Source organism: Falco naumanni, chromosome 6 (assembly GCF_017639655.2).
Source record: "Falco naumanni isolate bFalNau1 chromosome 6, bFalNau1.pat, whole genome shotgun sequence".
In the NCBI taxonomy this organism is placed as follows: Eukaryota; Metazoa; Chordata; class Aves; order Falconiformes; family Falconidae; genus Falco; species Falco naumanni.
The window spans coordinates 5,122,461-5,140,748 of NC_054059.1; the positions used below are offsets into that span (position 1 = coordinate 5,122,461).

At 36.1% G+C, this 18,288-nt stretch overlaps 1 protein-coding gene across 4 annotated transcripts in view; it reads left to right on the forward strand.

Annotated features, from left to right (window-relative positions):
• The window catches only part of RNGTT (RNA guanylyltransferase and 5'-phosphatase), a 189,228-nt gene that overhangs the window by 91,019 nt on the left and 79,921 nt on the right, over positions 1 to 18,288 (forward strand). For all 4 annotated transcript variants that reach the window (XM_040597832.1, XM_040597834.1, XM_040597831.1 and 1 more), the window contains one exon: positions 5,767 to 5,835. In XM_040597832.1, the coding sequence (XP_040453766.1) occupies positions 5,767 to 5,835 (69 nt within the window). The remainder of the gene's footprint in view (positions 1 to 5,766; positions 5,836 to 18,288) is intronic.

An 18,288-nucleotide genomic window follows, 5' to 3' on the forward strand; every position in this document is an offset into this window, starting at 1 on the left:
CCGACAGCATCCTGGCTTGTGTCAGACACAGTGTGGCCAGCAGGACCAGGGCAGTGACTGTCCCCCTGTACTGGGCACTGGTGAGGCCGCCCCTCGAACCCTGGGTTCAGGTTTGGGCCCCTCACTGCCAGACAGACACTGAGGTGCTGGAGCGTGTCCAGAGCAGGGCAACGGGGCTGGGGAAGGGTCTGGAGCACAAGTCTGATGAGCAGCAGCTGGGGGAACTGGGGGTGTTTAGCCTGGAGGGAAGGAGGCTGAGGGGAGACCTTACCGCTCCCTACAGCTGCCTGAAAGGAGGCTGTAGGCAGGTGGGGGTCGGTCTCTTCTGCCAGGTAACAAGTGACAGGACAAAAGGAAATATCCTGGGGTTGTCCAGAGGGGGTTTAGATTGGATATTAGGAAAAATTTGTTCCTCAAAAGGTTTATCAAGCATTGAAACAGGCTGCCCAGGGAGGTGGTGGAATCACCATCCCTGGAAATGTTTGAAAAACACGTAGATGTGGTGCTTAGGGACATGGTTTAGTGATGAACTTGGCAGCGCGGGGTTGGTGATTGCACTTAATCTTAAAGGTCTTTTCCAACCTAAATGATTCTAGGATTCTGTGCTTTCTGATGTTATTCAAAACCAGGATTACTGAGGATATCATGTAATAGGTTGCTTTCAATATATTATATTCTCAATATGTTTTCCTTTCATTTTTCTTTTCAATCTTTATAGATTGAGATCTTCATATTTCAGTTCTGATTTTTAAGCCAAATAGTTTTGTTAGGCAGGGTTTTGTGTTTATTTGTTTTAGGTTTTTTTTAAAGCTTAAATCCTGGGAGGCTACCCAGTAGAAATACTGGTTTTCGTACACAGATCTTCAGATGGATTTGTGATTCATAGATCTTTTCATTAGAGCCTTCTGTATGTAATAGAGATGATTTTTTTAGAATAATTTAGCAAAAATATTATAAAAATACTTAGTACTAGACACATTAAATTCAGGTATGTTTAATTGAATGTTTTTAAACCTCTGTAAATTTGTAAGCATTTGTACCTCCTACTTTGGATGTAAAACTTTTTCTGGGATGTCTTAAATACGTCAGCAACCAGTGTTAAGTAATTTTTATGTTGAACTTGGATAATTAAGATCTCATGAAAGAGTGTATGCTGAGATGAGACAGGGCTACTGAAGAAATTGTTGTGTAAATACAGAAACTGGCAAGCAAGATGAAACAAATTAATGTAAAAATAGAAGAGGAGTGATAAAAGCAGAATAGTCCATCTCTGTTAGAGAAATGTGAGGAAGGAGCCAGAGTAATTGTTTCCTTTTAAAAAAAGATGATTAGTGGTGCTGGTAACTTCTGAATCTTTCTCTGAAGACTGTAGAGTTTAAAGAATCTGCATTATCTGTACAGAGATTTATGAGCTCATGTCTGTAAAACTTGACAGGTTTCAGGATGTGAGAATTACTCTGTGGTCTGATGGTGAGGGCTGTCATCATCAGAGGAAGGGTTTGTTCTCTAAGTTGACTTGAAACCTAAGCCAGTGAATATGCTGGCTCTGTGAAGTTAGGAGTGACAGTATGCTCATGTCCAAAGGTGTTTTACATTCTAGTTAACTGACAGGTTGATTGGTAGTTTATTTGTACCTAATACTTTTGAGTAAAGTATGTTCCCTTTTGCAGCTTTCACTGTGGAGTGAAGAGGTAGATGATCAGTAATTTGAAAGTGCCACTGAGAAACTGCTTAGGGACTGGTGTGGGCAGAGTTGCTCCAGCTCTACTTGAAACTGAATTGAACTTCAGCAGCTCTGAAGCTGAAAAAACATGGAAAATGGACATGTATTTGTCTTGTATTATAAAAGTCAGAGGGATTTTTTTCTGTACCTTCAAGTATTTCAGTAGTCTAACAATCAGTTTTCAGTCAGAAATGCGTACAAAATGGTTAGGAATAATTGAATATTGTGACATAGCAGATCGATAATAGTTGCGTGCAAGAACCTTAACCAAATTATTTTGTAGAAAGTCAACATGACTTTGCAGAGTCGTCATTATGTTTTGGAATCTATATAACTCAGAATGTTGTGTTTCCATTAGAACATTTTTGTAAGGGGAAGGAAAAGGCATAGTAATACCTACTGGACTTATTTCATTAATAAAGTAGCATCTGAAAACTTGTCACAATCAATGTGGCTTGCCTCTGAATTGCAGAAACATTAATGAAAACCTACTATCGTTATGTGGAATCTGTATGCACCTGAATTTTCTCCTCTTCCTGCAGGAGGAGCCAAGTGATTTCTTTAATGGTAAGTATAGAGAGAGGTCCAAAGCATGATTTTTCAATTAGCCACTCAAGAACTGTTGACTGGTTCAGTGTTGTAGTGAAATCAGCTTCAGCAGGTTATTAGCGCTACTTTGGTGACATACTGCTCCTCCTCCTCTCAGTGGTCAAAGAGCAAGGACAAATGCTGTTACTCATTGTACAGCTCTACTCATTCCATGTGATTATTCTATTCCTTTTGTTAGAAGGATATTATTAAATGTAGCAATTTTTTATTTAGTTATAAAGTTAGAAAGGAAAAAGTTTTAAATAATAAAGTCTGGTATGAGTATGTGATTTATTGCAATGTTCACAGGGAGGTGGGAAGCTACAAGAAGTGAACAAAGGGGTTCACAGGTGGAAATAGATGCCGTGAGGCTACAAGGAATAACATGCCAGAAGAATTGGCTCGCATGCATCATTTACCCATCTCGTATAAAGTGTCATTGAGATGCATTGCGTTTTATCTGATCCCTGGCAGTCATCCCAGTCAAGCAGGTGTGCCATTCATCATGCTGCTGATTAAAAAAGACTGTACTGTTCAAGTTAATTAGAAATTTTAACGTGTAGAAAGTTGAACATGTTTTTTTAAAAGATGAACCACAATATCTGCATTTTAAGTTCATAAACCTAAAAGCCTTATATAAACTTTGGGTTTTAGTGTCAAAAATACTTGCTTACATGTCGCATTCCTTTTCTGCTCATTCCCCTGTCATTCCAAACTTTCTGCAATATTCAGTGCATGTATATTTTGCTGTTCACCAACAACCTCTAGTTTAATTCTCAAGAAAATGTGCATGGAAGAAGCTCAGAGAAAATTTCCATTCCCTCCTTCCCATTTCCCTCTCCTCCTCCCCCAAATTGCTAATCCTTTCTAGTAAGTAATCCTTTCTAGAGTGTTATCATTCAAATACTTGTAATTGACCTAATAAGAATGAAAGCAGCATAACTGAGAATGAAAGCAGAATAACTGGGAGTATAAAGAAGTTTAGTTATCTGTTGAGGCTTGCACTGGTTTTAAAATCTATTTGTCTTTGAGATCTAATTGACACTTGGGAGGAGATGGCTTAGTGAGAACACTGTGGACTTCCAAAATGAGAACGAGTTCAAGTCTGAAACTTGGTGTCATGTTGATAAGAGAGATTCCCTTGCATTTTATAATTCTGGTGAAGTAGCAAATATAAGTGAATACTAGAATGAATTTTTTAAATGGTAAATTTTGACTTTACATTTTCATCTCCATTTATGAAGTTGTGATAGTGCCTTAATGTAGCTTTCTAAAACTATATGTAGACCAGAGTGGAGATTGCTACAGGTAAAAAACCAGTGCATGATAATAATTTTATGCTTTATCCCAGTGAGTCACACACTCCAAATTAAAAGATTATTTCTGTATTCTGAAGTTTTATTTTGGGAAAGAGTAAATAATACAATTTATGTAAGCTCTAATGCCAAAGTAACAATGTCCTCAAATTATAGTTCCTTTAAGAACTTCAAGGAAGCAGAAGGGAGATGATTGGTTTCTGTTTGCCACTTTGGTTAGTATAGTCTCAGCTAATTTGAAGTTTGTGTTTTACTTTTAAAGTTGTTGTTGCTGTTATTATTCTTCAGAGAGATATTTTTTGGTACTTGAATTTAATGAAATCTTTCCTGTGTGTTTTTGTCAGTGTGAAACATATTCTTGTTATATATTTCTCACTGGCAAGTCAGTTTTGGAACTGCACAGTAACCTTACAAGTGATCCACAGAAGACTTAGCTTGTGTAGAAATTAAAAAAAAATTAAAAAAAAAAAATTGACATTTGTTTAAATATTTCTCCAATGTACTCATTGCTGTGATGAAGTGGAGACTGACAGTGAATTTATGAAATAATTTGATTTTTTTTTTTGTTATTTTGTGTAGACACGTGATAGAGGATGCATTATACTGTGAGCCTCAGCTGTAAATTCCAAAATGATAACATGTAAATGCAAGCTACAAATTCAAGTTCCAAGTATGGGCTTTCTCTACTGAAAAATAATGTTCCACTGGATGATTTCTTACTCAGAATCAAATATTCTTGAAGTATTTTACTACTTTGAGAGTATTCTCAAAGAGTGTGTTTTTTCAATTAAATTGTATCTAAAAGTTGAATAGTGGAAGTTGTATTTGCTGACACTGCTGTAGGCACTAATATGGTAATGACTGTGTGGATAAGGAAAAAAGCTAGGTTTTTTATAACAAAATGATCAATTATTCTATGCAAACAGTTACAGATTTAAGTGAAATATCATGTTATATTAATATTGTTTGAAATATTTGGCCATCAGGTTTTTTGATCCTTGAAACATGTAAGTGCATTACTTTGAGTTGTACAGCCCATAGTAAAATACAAATGTTAATTCTTAACTGCTTTCATACTTTTGCCCTTTACTGACTTAATTTGAATAATACAGTCAGTGGGTCATTGAGTTAAGTTGAACTATATAAGGGAAATGGTACAAAATTAACAGTCTAGACCAAAATGTTGCTTTTAGAACTGGCTGGTTTACTGAGTTCTGTATTTGCTGTATTTTATGACCATGTGATTGGTTACACATCAAAGTTTGGTTTGGTTTGGTTTTTTCCCCCCAAATGTTACTAAAAGCACTTACAACAGATTCTTTGTCTCTACAGTAAAATATAAACCAAAATTAATAGAGAGGTGTTTTGGTAATTCACCTACTTTTTGCTATTACTTTTGTTACTACTAGAACTGTAGTTCTCATTGGTTATTTACTTTTCCTTAAGCAAGTCATAATTTAACATGGAACTCTATAATCGATTCTCTTAACTGTCGACTAGCTGGTTTCATTAGTTTATTTAATTAGATGGTTTTTCTCTGGTAAATGCATCTTGATGGATGTATTCATCTCCATATGGAATTCACAGTCTTTGAAAATGAATATTCAAGATCCAACTTCAGACAGTTGTTTTACAGTAGTGAAGCTGTGTTACTGGGTTGTGCCCTAGTTAGGGAGTCTGCCAAACATGAATTTTGAATGATGCTCTGAAATATTTTTCAGTATGTAGTTTCAATCTAAAGTAAGTGCTACTTGTGTGTTGAAGTGGCAGATGTGTTTTTTAATTTGGCTACGAATGACTGTGGTGTCCTGTATCAGAAATTATTTTTCTTCATGTTTTTAGTGTATAGAATCATCTTGGTTTCTCAGTGTATCTTTCTAGATAAAGGCATTTTCCTTGAACAGGACTGTAAGGATTTGCGTCCCTGAAACTTGTTTCAGCCTTGAGTGTTCTTTGTAAAAATTGCTAATTTGTTGAATCTTTCTGTGTTGACATTTCCCAAACTCTAATGTTAAACCATAAATAAGCAGTTTACTAGCAAATTTTTGCAGTAGTAGTGTATAATCTGCTTTGATGGGCAGTCTTCTAAGTGAAATATTTCTCTATGGAAAAGGTATTTATTTTCCTTTTGTTCTACAGCTCCTGGAAGGAAGCTTTGCCAGAGAAGTTAGCCATGAAGTGGATGGCCTGATATTTCAGCCTACAGGAGTAAGTAGCGTAGAAATGGATTTTTCTCAAAAAATGTTTTTTCACTCTCAAATGAGATTCTCACCTTGCCTCCCCACTCATCCTTCCCTTTACTACCTAATTTTTGTTTCAGTCAGGATTACTTTGCAGTTGGTTCTGCTTTTTCCAGCTCCTCAGACTACTTAAATTCAGCTGGTTGCAATCTAATTTGTAGTATGTGTGACTTCAGATTAATCCGTGGTGGTAGTTTTTGGGAATCAACTCATGGTTTTTTTCTGTGCATACTATGACATGCTGCTAAGTAAGGATTTTTTTCTTACTGCATGGGTTTTGTAAATCTTTCAACCATTGATTTGAGCTCTTGGATTATTTTTCTTTCTCAGGGATGTTCACATGTTAAAATTTTAATAAAATTTGTGACTCATGTTATTTTAGTGCAATTAAAGCATGATATATTCTTGAGCCATATCTGCCAGTATGAAGGTGTATGACTGGGCTGGGGGAAGTCACCAGAAGAACCGCAGATAATAAGAAAGAAAAAATGTAAATAGTTCTCAAGCAGGAAGGGTGTCTTTAAAGGAAGTCAGTAGCGTGACCTTGTCCATCCTACTACTGCTCCCTGTGATAGGATGGATATGCTGCAGTGTGTATTGTATGTTGGCATAGAGAGTAACTGTAACATCAATCCATGTTGACTTTTTTCTTAGCCTGTAAAACAAGGAATTGGTTTTGATTATTTCACATTTGACAGATATTTCTCCCCTTATAGTTGCTCACAGAAAATATTTGTATTTAGTTTTCCAAATAAAACATGTTTTTCTGGTCTACTTCCTATATTCTAGATCTTAGCAAGGGTGATGACACTCCCATCTGGAAATAAGATTAACCTCTCTTTATCAGAAGTCATGTATCATCAGCTAACCATAAACTTAACTGAAGCAATTAGACCAGATAATTTCTCTTTTTAAAAAAATACATAGCTATTTCCCAGTCAAAGCAAAACTACTAGGGTAAAGAAAGTTCATACTTTCATAAGAAGCCCTCATGGTGTCATGAAATATTGTTAAAATCTAAAGCAGTTGTAAAGGCTTCTCAAAACTACTTTCCTGAATATTGGAGGTTAAGCTATGGCCAGTTACTACAGCTAAACTTAATATTACCTTTTCTAGTTGAAATGAAATTACTGAGAATGTGTGTCTCTGCTATTGTTACCCGAAATTAATATCTGATACGTTTTGTGTTTCTGGAACTTGTGTTTTCTAATTTAGCATACTGAGAAATTTATAACCCACGGAAAAACTAACCTGCTTGCATAAATGCTTATAAAAGTTTTTCATATTTAAAACATGGGATATATTTATTTAGTCTAATTTAATGTTCAATTTTCAGTATTATTTCAAGATTTATGGAATGTAAGTTTGTTGCATCTGTTATTAAACTGATTTTCCTGTATTAAGCCATATGCAGTTTTCTTAATGGCTTTTGTAGTGGAGAAAATATATGCAGAGCAAAAGAAATTATTGTAAACCTATTAATTAGGAAATAAGTATTAAAGCTGATTAACTGAAAGGGGTGAAGCTGATACAAATAGCTGATACTGCTTTTTTATTTTATGTGGTACAGAGGGCATAAATTACTAGGTAATAATACAAGGGCAACAGAGTATAACAATGCATAAATGATCCCTTGAGTATACTAACAGATTTTTTTTTTTAATTTATTGTAGAGTTATATGTGTGATGTATGACATGTTTTCACAGAGGAGGATACCTATTGTTGATCAGGGTAGAGGCCTGCCTTTTGGTCACCGTGAAACTTAAATACCTTTATAAAACCAGTTTGTCTCAGGTGAAGAGATGATGGCATATCCAGAAAAAGACAATTCTCTAACAACCATTTTTGTTGACATACTTGATCTTGCAGAAAAAAAGACAGAAATGATGCTGAGTTTTAGAAGATCAGGGAAATTTACGAACATCTTTTGGGAGCTCCTGAAGTCTCCTGCGTGTTTTGAGTAGGGGAAAACAAAAGTTAACAGGAATTGAAGCAAAATCACAGAGAAGGATAAAGTGGCAGCAGAGGAGGATGGATGGGATGTGTCCATTTACAGACAGGAATGTTTTTGTGGAGAAATATCCACAGTTTCCATACTTTTAATAGTTGAAGCAGCATGCAGAAGTTAACTCATATAAAGAATGTTGAGCTTATTAATTCAGTCTTTTGGGTTTTTTTTCCGTTTATTCAGGGATGTTTCTCTTGATCTCTGGTCTTAGACACGGGCATTTAGACCTGAGTATATGGATATATTCCCCACTAGCTATAGGCAACGCTGGTATTGGGAGTCAACATGAATGAAGAATATTTTGTTGTTTTGAAATTTGGTTTAATTCTGTCTTATAACAAAAATCAAAATACCCAAAGTGATTTGTGAATATGGATTATGCTTTTGGCCTCTAAGAGGTGTGGGCTTTCTTACTTTTCTCTTGGATTTGAAGAGATTTGGCATCAGGTACCTGTGCATTAGTTCAGTTTTGAATACATGCTTTAATAAAAAGGGATTTATGAAAAAGTTTTACTACCGAATCGAGGGTTTCAGTAGACAAAATAGGGTTTATTTTTTTCTATTAGTCTTCCTATGTAAACTTGTATTATGAGCAGCAAGGTTCTTGTTCTGAAGCAGAATTTGTTTTGCACTGTGAGTGGTGATAGTAGAATCAATGTTAAGGGGTAAGGAGATTGTTTTCTGCCTGTGCAGGTTAGTTTATTTTGCAAGGTCATGCTAACTGAGCATTATTATTCCTAACTAATTAACTGATTATTTGAGTTACTTAAATTGGTTATTTTCCAGGGTATACAAGTGCTTTAATTTCACAATGACAATTGAAAGGCAGTGACTGAGGCCTCCCTTCTTCCTCCTTCCTCCCTTTCCAGAGACCAAAAGCTTTCACAGCTCATGAGAAGAGCGTGTTTAGTGAAAGTGATGGAGGTTTTTGCCTTGTTTATGATTTAAGAATGCTTTGTCGGTGATTTGATACATGTGCTTCATAGTGCCTCCCCTGTGCCTCTCCTGGATTAACTTACTGCTCTTTAACAACTCTGTGGTGACTGACAAATATAAGATAACATTTTCTTACTATTGTTTTTCCTCCTCCCTTTGTATTCTCTGCCTTTTTTGTTTTTCTTTTCATGCATCCTCTGTATCCAACAGCCTGTTTCCCACATTCCTTTTGATTTCCCTTTTATGTTGCTTCTCCCTAATGCTTCTTTTCCCTGCATCATTTTCTATCCATTTAAGAACTCCCGCGTGGCTAAGCCAATTCCATTCCATCTGATCAGCTTTCTGATCCCTCTACATGTAGCAGGTTGGCAGAGCAGGGACAGAAGCTAAGTGCTAATTAGGAGTGAAACAGGCCAGCAGGAGACTTTGTGGACAGGTGTGTCCCTGGGATCGTGCCCCAGACAATGAGTGAATTAGTTTGCAGGTAAAAACCAAACACCTGATTGACAAATTCACATTGGATTTTTCAATCCTTTTTTCTAAAAGTTTACTTCAAAATAGTGAACAATTAATGCATTTGTTTTAGGACACTTGCCGTTTGCCAGCCTCTGCGTTTTTAATGGAAACCTCAAAAAAGGCTTCTTATCTTTTGGTGGCAGAATTGGCTCTCTGACCTGTGCCCACCCATCAGTGAAATTACTTTTGTTATCTGCCTTGTAAATCATACCTTTTCTAGGTATCTCAAGACTGTCTAATTTTTATGCTAGCAATCTCTTAATAACGGCCTTTCTTGCTGGCTAGAACTATTATTTTCCCTGGCTTGGGAAAAGAATGTAGGAATTATTTTCTTTCTTTAGCCACCTAAAAGAAGGCTCACTGGCCATCAGTTAAGAAGGCCTAAGGACAGTTTTTGAGCATCTGTGGAAAGCTTGTATCAGAGTTTCTTGTCTTCTATTCCATCTTTCTGCCTCCTGAGCTGTGTAATGTTTTTGTGTTGGCTCAGCCTGATTTGTTTGGTACTTCTCCATGCTCTTGTTTTGGGTGAGGAGTAAAGTCCAGTTGTGTGAGTTTGGGATTTTTTGGGGGAAGGAAGAAGGGCAGCTGCCGAGCTGTGTTCTAAGTTAAATGTTATTTTAAAGAATGGCTGAATTATTTAACACATAACTCTCCATACTGAATACTAACAAAAAGCTTAGCCTTTAAAATGAAAGGAGAATAGTGAACAGGTTTTTATTACTGACTAACATTGCATGAGTTTTTAATATATCTTCCTTCCCCTCCTATGGCAGCCTTAGTGATGATCTGAAATGCTTGGTTGCCTGTTAATTAGTTGTGCTATTCCGATTGTATAATAGGCTGTGTTACTTTCTGCCATTGTAAAAGTTCACCCAAAATCATTGAAGTTAACGCTGAATGAAATATCTCCAGAAAGTACCACCAAATAAAATATCTGCAAAAGGCCATGTTTTGTTTCATTAAGCAGTGCCAGTTTCTTCTAAATAATCCTATGTAATTGGTAAGCCTTTCCTTCAGCAGCTTATGTTTTATTGAATGGTCTGTGATTTTTTTAAACATAGGTCAGGTCAGTTGCTGGCCTATTTCTGAAACCCAGACATCACATTTACCAGTCACGGGACATCAATTATTGTTAAATATTTCTATTGCAATAGCAAGTAGTGGCTTCAGATAGGCTTAGATATAGTCTCAGTATCAAACCTGATATATAAAGGCTTGGGAGGAATCATATAACAAATTTTTGCTTCTAACAAATATACTAGTTTCTGGATTTAGCTTTCTAATTTTGTAGTGATTCATACAGGATTTGGAGGCAATGGAATAGAATAGATTTATCTCCATTGGAAGGGACCTGCAACAATTATGTAGTCCAACTCTCTGACCAATTCAGGACTGACCAAAAGTTAAAGCAAATTTTTAAGGGCATTGTCCAAATGCTTCTTAAAATCTGACAGGCTCGGGGCATTGATCACTTCTCTAGGAAGCCTGTTCTGGTGTTTAACCACCCTCTCAGTAAAGATAATGTCCAGTTTCCCGATGTCCAGTGTAAACCTCCTCTGGCAAGCTTTGAACCATTCCTACACGTCCTGTCACTGGACACCAAAGAGAAGAGATCAGCACCTCAATTCCTTAACATGGATGCTAAGACTGCCTGATTTTTTTTTTTTCTCTAGAGTTTTCAGCAGAAGGGAAGAAAATTTGGAGAGAATAATTATCATCAGTCTTTGTACTGATCCACACTACTAAAACCTTTAACGTATCTTTAGAATATCTCTTTGCTAGATGTGATTTCTTCTGTAAGAGGAATGTTCATGACTGAATCTGTTACTAGTCAGGGGATGCTGTTCTCATGTCAGTACGCACTTTTTATGCTGTTGTAGGTTTTGCTTTAACGGAGAACTTGCTGTCAATCTCCTGAAATGCCACTGAGCTTTACAACTCTTTTCTGCCTATGAATAGCTGTTATATTCAATTTCCATGGCAATGTTCCTCGCCATTTGTCTCTTAAATAACTGGTCATATCTCAAATATACCATTCTATCATATGTTTTATGAACGTGCTCAAATTTATTAGCAATGCACAGTATTTCTTTGAGACTTTTTCTGTGACTGCAAGTAAAATTTTTATACCAATTCAAGTTTGTCTTTGCTGTCTTGAAGTGATTTGTTTTCTACATTTTCTGGAAAGTAGAAAATTAAATACAAGTAACAACAGAAATGCTAACTTAAACACCAATAAGTAAGGTCTAATTAATTAGAGCTCATTTAATTAAATTGTAAGACTCCTATAGAAGTGCCATGATCTTGGAACATCGTAGATTTTTGATTTCAACTTACTTTCCAAGAACCTGAGATGATTCACACCTCAGGAAATTTGAACATTTCTTACACATACGAACTCCTGGTGTCCACACTTGACAAAAGACGGGGGGGAGTTAGGAGTCATGAGTCATTTTTAGCTCTGAATATAGCAAGGTGTAGCACAGGTTTTTCTTGTTTAACTTTCTGCTGTTGGTCCTGTAGTACATTTACAGATGCAAATGTATGTGCTATTTGCCAGAAGTGTTTAACCTGACTTCCTTTATATGTCTGTCTAAACAGATGTCAGTTTCTTGAGTCTGATTACCTGAGGAAAGTGTTAGTTCTAATTGGTGTGTTATCTCATTTGTTTGCTTATGACCTATGCCATCCGACGTTCTCTGATTTCTCAGGCAAGGAATTGCCTGTATGGGAGCTATCTAAATAGGTTCTTGAACTTCCGTTGTGCAGCTAAATCGTCCTGCCTGCCAATGGCATTAGACAGGAAAGATCTTTCTTACATTTTACGTTATGTGTACTAGTCATCCTCAGGGTTGTCAGTTGACATTAATATGGTGATTTCTCTGCATGTGTTGTTTAGAAGAAGGGGAAAAAAGAAAGCACCTTTTCTGGATGCTACTGTTCTAAATGTATGGAAAATAAAGATGTATTTTGTGTTAGAACAGGTAGAATCATCATTCATAAAGGCTTTCAAATATGATTTTTGCATACCTTCTTTGTCTCAAAGCTAGATGCCAAGGAGCTTGTTGAGTGCACTGGCTATCATGCTTCCAGCTATGTCAGATTGCATGAACTTTCCAGCTTAAATAAATAAAAAAGTGTAGGAATATATACGGTAAATGCAACATTCAGGGGAGAATACCAAAGCCATTGTTCAGCTTCTGCAAAATATACTTGCTTTTAACAATTTAAGTCTGTATTCTGCAGATGATGTTAATTTATATGTGTGGTGGATCAGCTTTGAAAAACAAATCTTTTATGGCTGGATAGGGAAGTCCAGGAGAGCTTCTGCTTCAAATCATTGAAAACTTTTTTGCTGAATTATCAGAGTAGTTGATTCAGCTTTTGATGCTTAACATAGACTAATGAAGTGGTCACTTGTCTCCATGGCAGTGTTCCTACTCATGCTGAATTTTACAGCAGTCTTTCCAGGACTAAGAAGTTGGTAGATCAGGAGTGACTTGGAAATTGAAAGATATAGTAGAAAGTATTTTGTCAATACATTATTTTCTTTGGATCCTGGAATAGCTATCGATAAACAGAATGCCTCATGCATGATTCATCTGTACTTTATAAAACTGAAAAGATTAAGGAAAATATCTGGAAGAACTACCTTGTTGTGGTTGTTTTTTCCCCAGTACTGTTTCTTGTGCATGCCAGAACGTGACAGCCAACAGACTTCTTAAGTTCCCATGAAGATCCTTCATTTTTATTAATCAGGAACATAGCAGTAAAGCAAAAATAGTGATTTGTATCAGGATAAGGCAGAATGTGTTTTTGAAATGTTTACTGGGTTACTGTTCTTATAAATAGCAAATTTGAAAATGAATGATCAATATCACAAAAGGATAACTGAATTTTTGTAACTTTAGAAATATGTCTGTTAGGTGATAGCAGATATTATGAGATAAATCTTTGAAAGTAACTGTGTATATTTGGTGCCAACACATTAAAGTAATGACATGCACCGTACTGTGCGGAATGGTATGCTCTGCAAGGCTCAGAGGTGCCTGTGGAATAATATTCTGTTTTGAGGTGGTACAACAGAACACAGCTGTGATAATTTGATCTCATTTTGGCTGCCATAACTTTAGTTTCAGTTGTAATTATACTCCTTGTTCCATTCATGAGCTCTCCTAGTCTTTGACATTCCCAAAATGGTGAACCAAGTCCATTAAGTATGATTAACAATCAAAGTATTGAGCTTGAGCTGAAAGCTGTAAATTGCTTTTAAGAAAATTCCATTGTCTTCCATTTACATGCATGCTGAATAATTTAGATGTGATTGTATCATACAGAGATAAGAAACATGATGAAAACTACTTATATAATTAGTGTGGATATTCCTAAAGCAAGCGTTTATTTTCTTTTAATGCTGCTTATTGTGTTTCTGAAATGAAATTCTCTTTTTCTCCATGTTACTCTAGAGGCTTTCCACTGAAATAGAGGAATGTGCAACTGTGACGTATCTGCTGGTTCATTCCGAAAGGGGAAAATGAATAGGAGTCTTAGCTGGAAATATCCCAGATTTGCAAAATGCAGATGTTCTGTGCACTTTGAATTGTTCATTAAAGAAACAATTAGTACACTCGATAAATCCTATCTGAAAGTTCTGACAAGTTTGAGCTGACAAACTGGATGTTGATTTTGTTCCAAACAGTGATCGCTAAATCCCAAGATCTTAATATCTGTACAGTCATACAACTACTGAAACAAAACCTGTGTTTTATGCAACACAGGATTCTCTAGAGAGAACTTTTAAGTTAGGAGAGCAATTAAAATGTGTGTCTTAGGGACTTGTCAGATTGCGAATTGATGTTGCCATTGTTAAGGGAAGATATGGCTTGTTCTGCTGGTAATGAAGAAAAGGAATGACATAAGAATAAAAGATAATTCTAAGTAGTTTTGGAAACACTCAGCTGTTTAACAAATGGAAGCTGATCACAGGATCCAGTGCTCATAGGATGAGCTCAGAACACGTGGAAAAAAGTTTGCTATATGGTTAACAAAACAAGAGTTTCAAGGTTATTCCTCTTGATGTATAAAAAGTAAAGTTCCAATTTTCTATCTAAATCTGTTCTACAGGATATCTGATGCATACTATGTTGAGAAAAGGTGAGGAAAAAATGAAAGTTTAGTTGGAGAAAAGAATGGCAGAGGTCAGTTTTTGCTAGTTTTTAGGCAGCATATTCCTTTGCAACAGTCTTAGCATCAGCTTAAACCAAGCAAAGAAAATTCACATTTGGTTTTTGGGGTTGGTTCCCCCCCTCCCTTCTTTACACAGCTGGCTCATGGGCAAACAGGAAAGAACAGCAGACACAAGCGTTACTGCTTTGCATGGTGTTTACAGAATATTTTTTAAAAAGCATCAGTTTTAGGTAACAGATTTTTCTGTTAGACAAACTTGTATGTAATGGATCATATCATATATATTGTATTTCTCAAACCTTCAAGACTTTTTCAGAGCACTAACATGATTTTAGGATAATGAATTTGATTTTTTGAGGAGAACCAACAACACACTAAAATACAGAGCACGGTACTATTTCTGTGTACTAAGACTGTAGAAGATAAACCTGTCCTTTCTGTAGATTATGTATACAAACAAAACTGAAGATGTAATTTTTCAGATGAGGCATACTGGTAAAGGTTTTTTTTTGTATTTCAGACAGCTTAAGTTATACAGTCATGATGCTTTAACTGTTGTTAGAAGACTTGGTTTAAACTTTGCATTTCATTAAAATATTTGAACCAGTGAAGAACATCAGTGTAGTTCTCATAATTTGCGTATGAGCCAGAATAGCCAAGTAGATTATTTTTGTGAGTATTTTTCACATTTTAAAAGACTTCTGCAGGATAAGCTGTATTTTCTATGCTTGCTGTACCTGTTTATGCAAGGCCTGCTGTTTTGCTTGGAAAAATATTACGGGAACTGTATTTTTTTACGTTTGCAGTGCTGACCCTTTTCAGTTTCTGGATTGAAGGGGCATGTAGCATCATGTGCCTTGTATCTAGTAACAGTCAGATAAGTGAAACTTAGCATTGGTGATCAGATTAGAAAATAGACTAGCAAGCATAATTGTAGAATAAATTGGGATAGTAGTTTTTGTCAGAGTCATGAGCTGCATGCAGATAGTTCATAAACAGGGTCTAATTTATCAAATAAATTGTTAATTGAAAATCATTCCCATGGCTCTGCTTGCTATGCCCTAAGCTGGTCCGTCTCTGTGGAGAGCAACTGCAATACTAGTAGGAGTCTTCAGCTGGTTTTGAGAATTTTGGTTGCTGGGTTGATTGATAGAAAATTTAAAATTCTATATAAAGGCAAGTGTCAAGGATTGCTTAACTGTAATTATGAATTGGGCCTTTTTATTTTATAGTTCATTCTATGTGTTTGTGCATCTGACATGGAGTCAGATGTGTAATGGGAACCAGCTGTAATATAATTCTTTATGGTGCCATAAGTCTCTCTTTTTTTTTTTTTTTTTTTTTTTTCTTTTCTTCCCCCAAAAGGCAGTGTTACTCAGACTTGCTTTATTACAGTTCATCAGTTTGCCTTTATGTTTGGCTTTGGCTTTGATACTGCTTGCCTGTGAACTATTAATGTTTTTAATAAATATTTACAGCTGCTAGATATACGGAATGTTATGGAACAAATACCAAACGAAAACTGGAATTAAGCTAATACCTTGTCTTGGAGCATATTATAAATTAGAGTGGTTAGCTACTGTACCAGGGATAATGTTACCATGGCAAGAGCTTCTGTTTCCATGACATTTGCTTGCATGTTTTGCTAGGCCTTCAAAAGAAGTACGGTTTTGTCCTCTGTCAAATTTGGTGAGTGTTGCTCCATTACTTCTGAAACTCTGCAGCCTCTCATTACAAACATTTGTGACTTAATTTCTTGGCAATATTAATGGCAACTGAACTGGCCAGGAAAAAAAGTGGAGGAAAAAAGGTATTAAAACTTTTAGCATCCAGAGGGCAAGGGGTTTTTATAATGTTTTTTTTACTAGATTGGGTATTCCAGCTTGATTTTAACTGGTTATATACTGCTCCGCTTGTATACATTTCGGTTAATTAAAAAAAGCCTACAGCTAGTAGAGTTGAGTTTTACGCTTTTAGAAAAAAAATGTCTTTAGCTGTATAGCTAATGGCGTTATACTGTGAGATCTTTCTTGTGCAGTAGTGGAAATTTTGGATAGAAGTAGAATTTTAAATCAAGTAATGATGTAGCTCACAGTTTAAGAATCAGCTATTGGCCTAGGGGTAAATTACAAAAGCCTTTTTTTCTTAGGATGAAATAAGTGCTTTTGAGGTGTGAATGTCTTAGTAGGTATCCATAAATGGGAGTTTCCTGAGTAACTCAGGAAAACCTGAAACTCAGGAAAACAGAAAAACAAACGAACAGAGACAATATCATGGTAATCGACAGGCAGCTTTTGCATTTCTCCTGCACTGAAAATTTTTGACTGCAATCATGTACAGTCACGGTTCACCTCTGCAAGATGGCACATACCTAAGTACAGGTGTGTATGCTTCCCTAGGTGCTTGAATAGGAGTTAGGGAACAATACTGCTGGTTGAACACCGCTGTGTGTCCTATTCTGTCCTCTGCAAAGGGTGCTGGGGACAAGGGATGCATTGAGTCAAACACAATTCAGTATTCTTATGCCACCCTAAGACAAAATTGCTTGCCTTCTGTTCCTAATGAACAATTGAATGTTGTTCCCTTTGTATACCAGTCTTCTGTTCTAATTAGTTTTTAGTGTCCTAGAGTGTCTTTTTTGTTAAATGGTCTTTCTTCCCCCCCCCCCCCCCCCAGTTGTGAGTGGGAGTCTAGAACTTTGATCCTTTGCGATACCTTTCTTGGAACAGATTATTCTGCAATACGTCTGTTTGCAACAGTTATAAACAATTGTCAGGATATGAGCTGATACACCTTTTGAAACCTATTTTTTTGAGATTTTCCCAATTTCATATTTTGAAAGCACAAATACATGTATGCAACTGAGGGTGAGATGTTCCCAGGAGCCTAAAAATCTGAGAATTGTGTATTTAATGCAACTAAAATTTTGGTCCATCTATTTTTAGTATTTTGGTAAATGAGAAATGGTACTTCCCCTAATATCCTCCCTCAACTTCCATCGCATTCATTGTTGCAGCTTTATTTTAGCCAAGATGTTTTTCCTTTCCACTTCAGCTGAATTTCTAGATCTTTCTGCCAAAACTAGTGCCACTGGCTCCCTGTCTGCTAACTGTAAGGTTCATGTTCTTTGTCCAAACTTTAGAATAATTTCATTTTAACAAATAGCCTATTAAATGTTTTTGGTTTATAAAAGTAATGTTCTCCTTCTGTTGAGGATGTAGTGTATAGCAGAAAAGGTTTTTACAAGACAGCTCATAAAATGAGCGTGGTACATAGTGTCCTTGGTGTTGAGAGAGGTGTAGCTCATGTCTAATCCTTTTTGGAGTAACTGCTGATCGACAAGTAGACTTTTTCACTTTGCTGCCATCTCTGTACTCTCCTCGCTCTCACTCTGCTATAAGAAACTTTTTGAAGGGTTCTGTTAAATTTTTTTCACTAACAGGATTGAGCTTCACAGAAATCTAGTTTATTGGCTCAAAATTCATACTAGCATGTTCATTATTATCTCTTCACATTTTAGTAACATGTAGATTGGAATAATAAACTCACTTGGAGGTGGGAGGAGATTTGTAAAATACCTTCTGAATGTTGTCACAGATTTTTCCTTGACCCAATAGTGATATTTTTTCCCTACATTATTCTCAGTTGTGATGGAGATGCTAAGCTTGAGGTTATAGAGGTTAAAGAAAGGACCATTTTTATTTTTTTAATGACATCGGTAAAAAGGATGCACGGGAAACTGTGTAAGTTGACAAATCCTTTAGAGGCATATC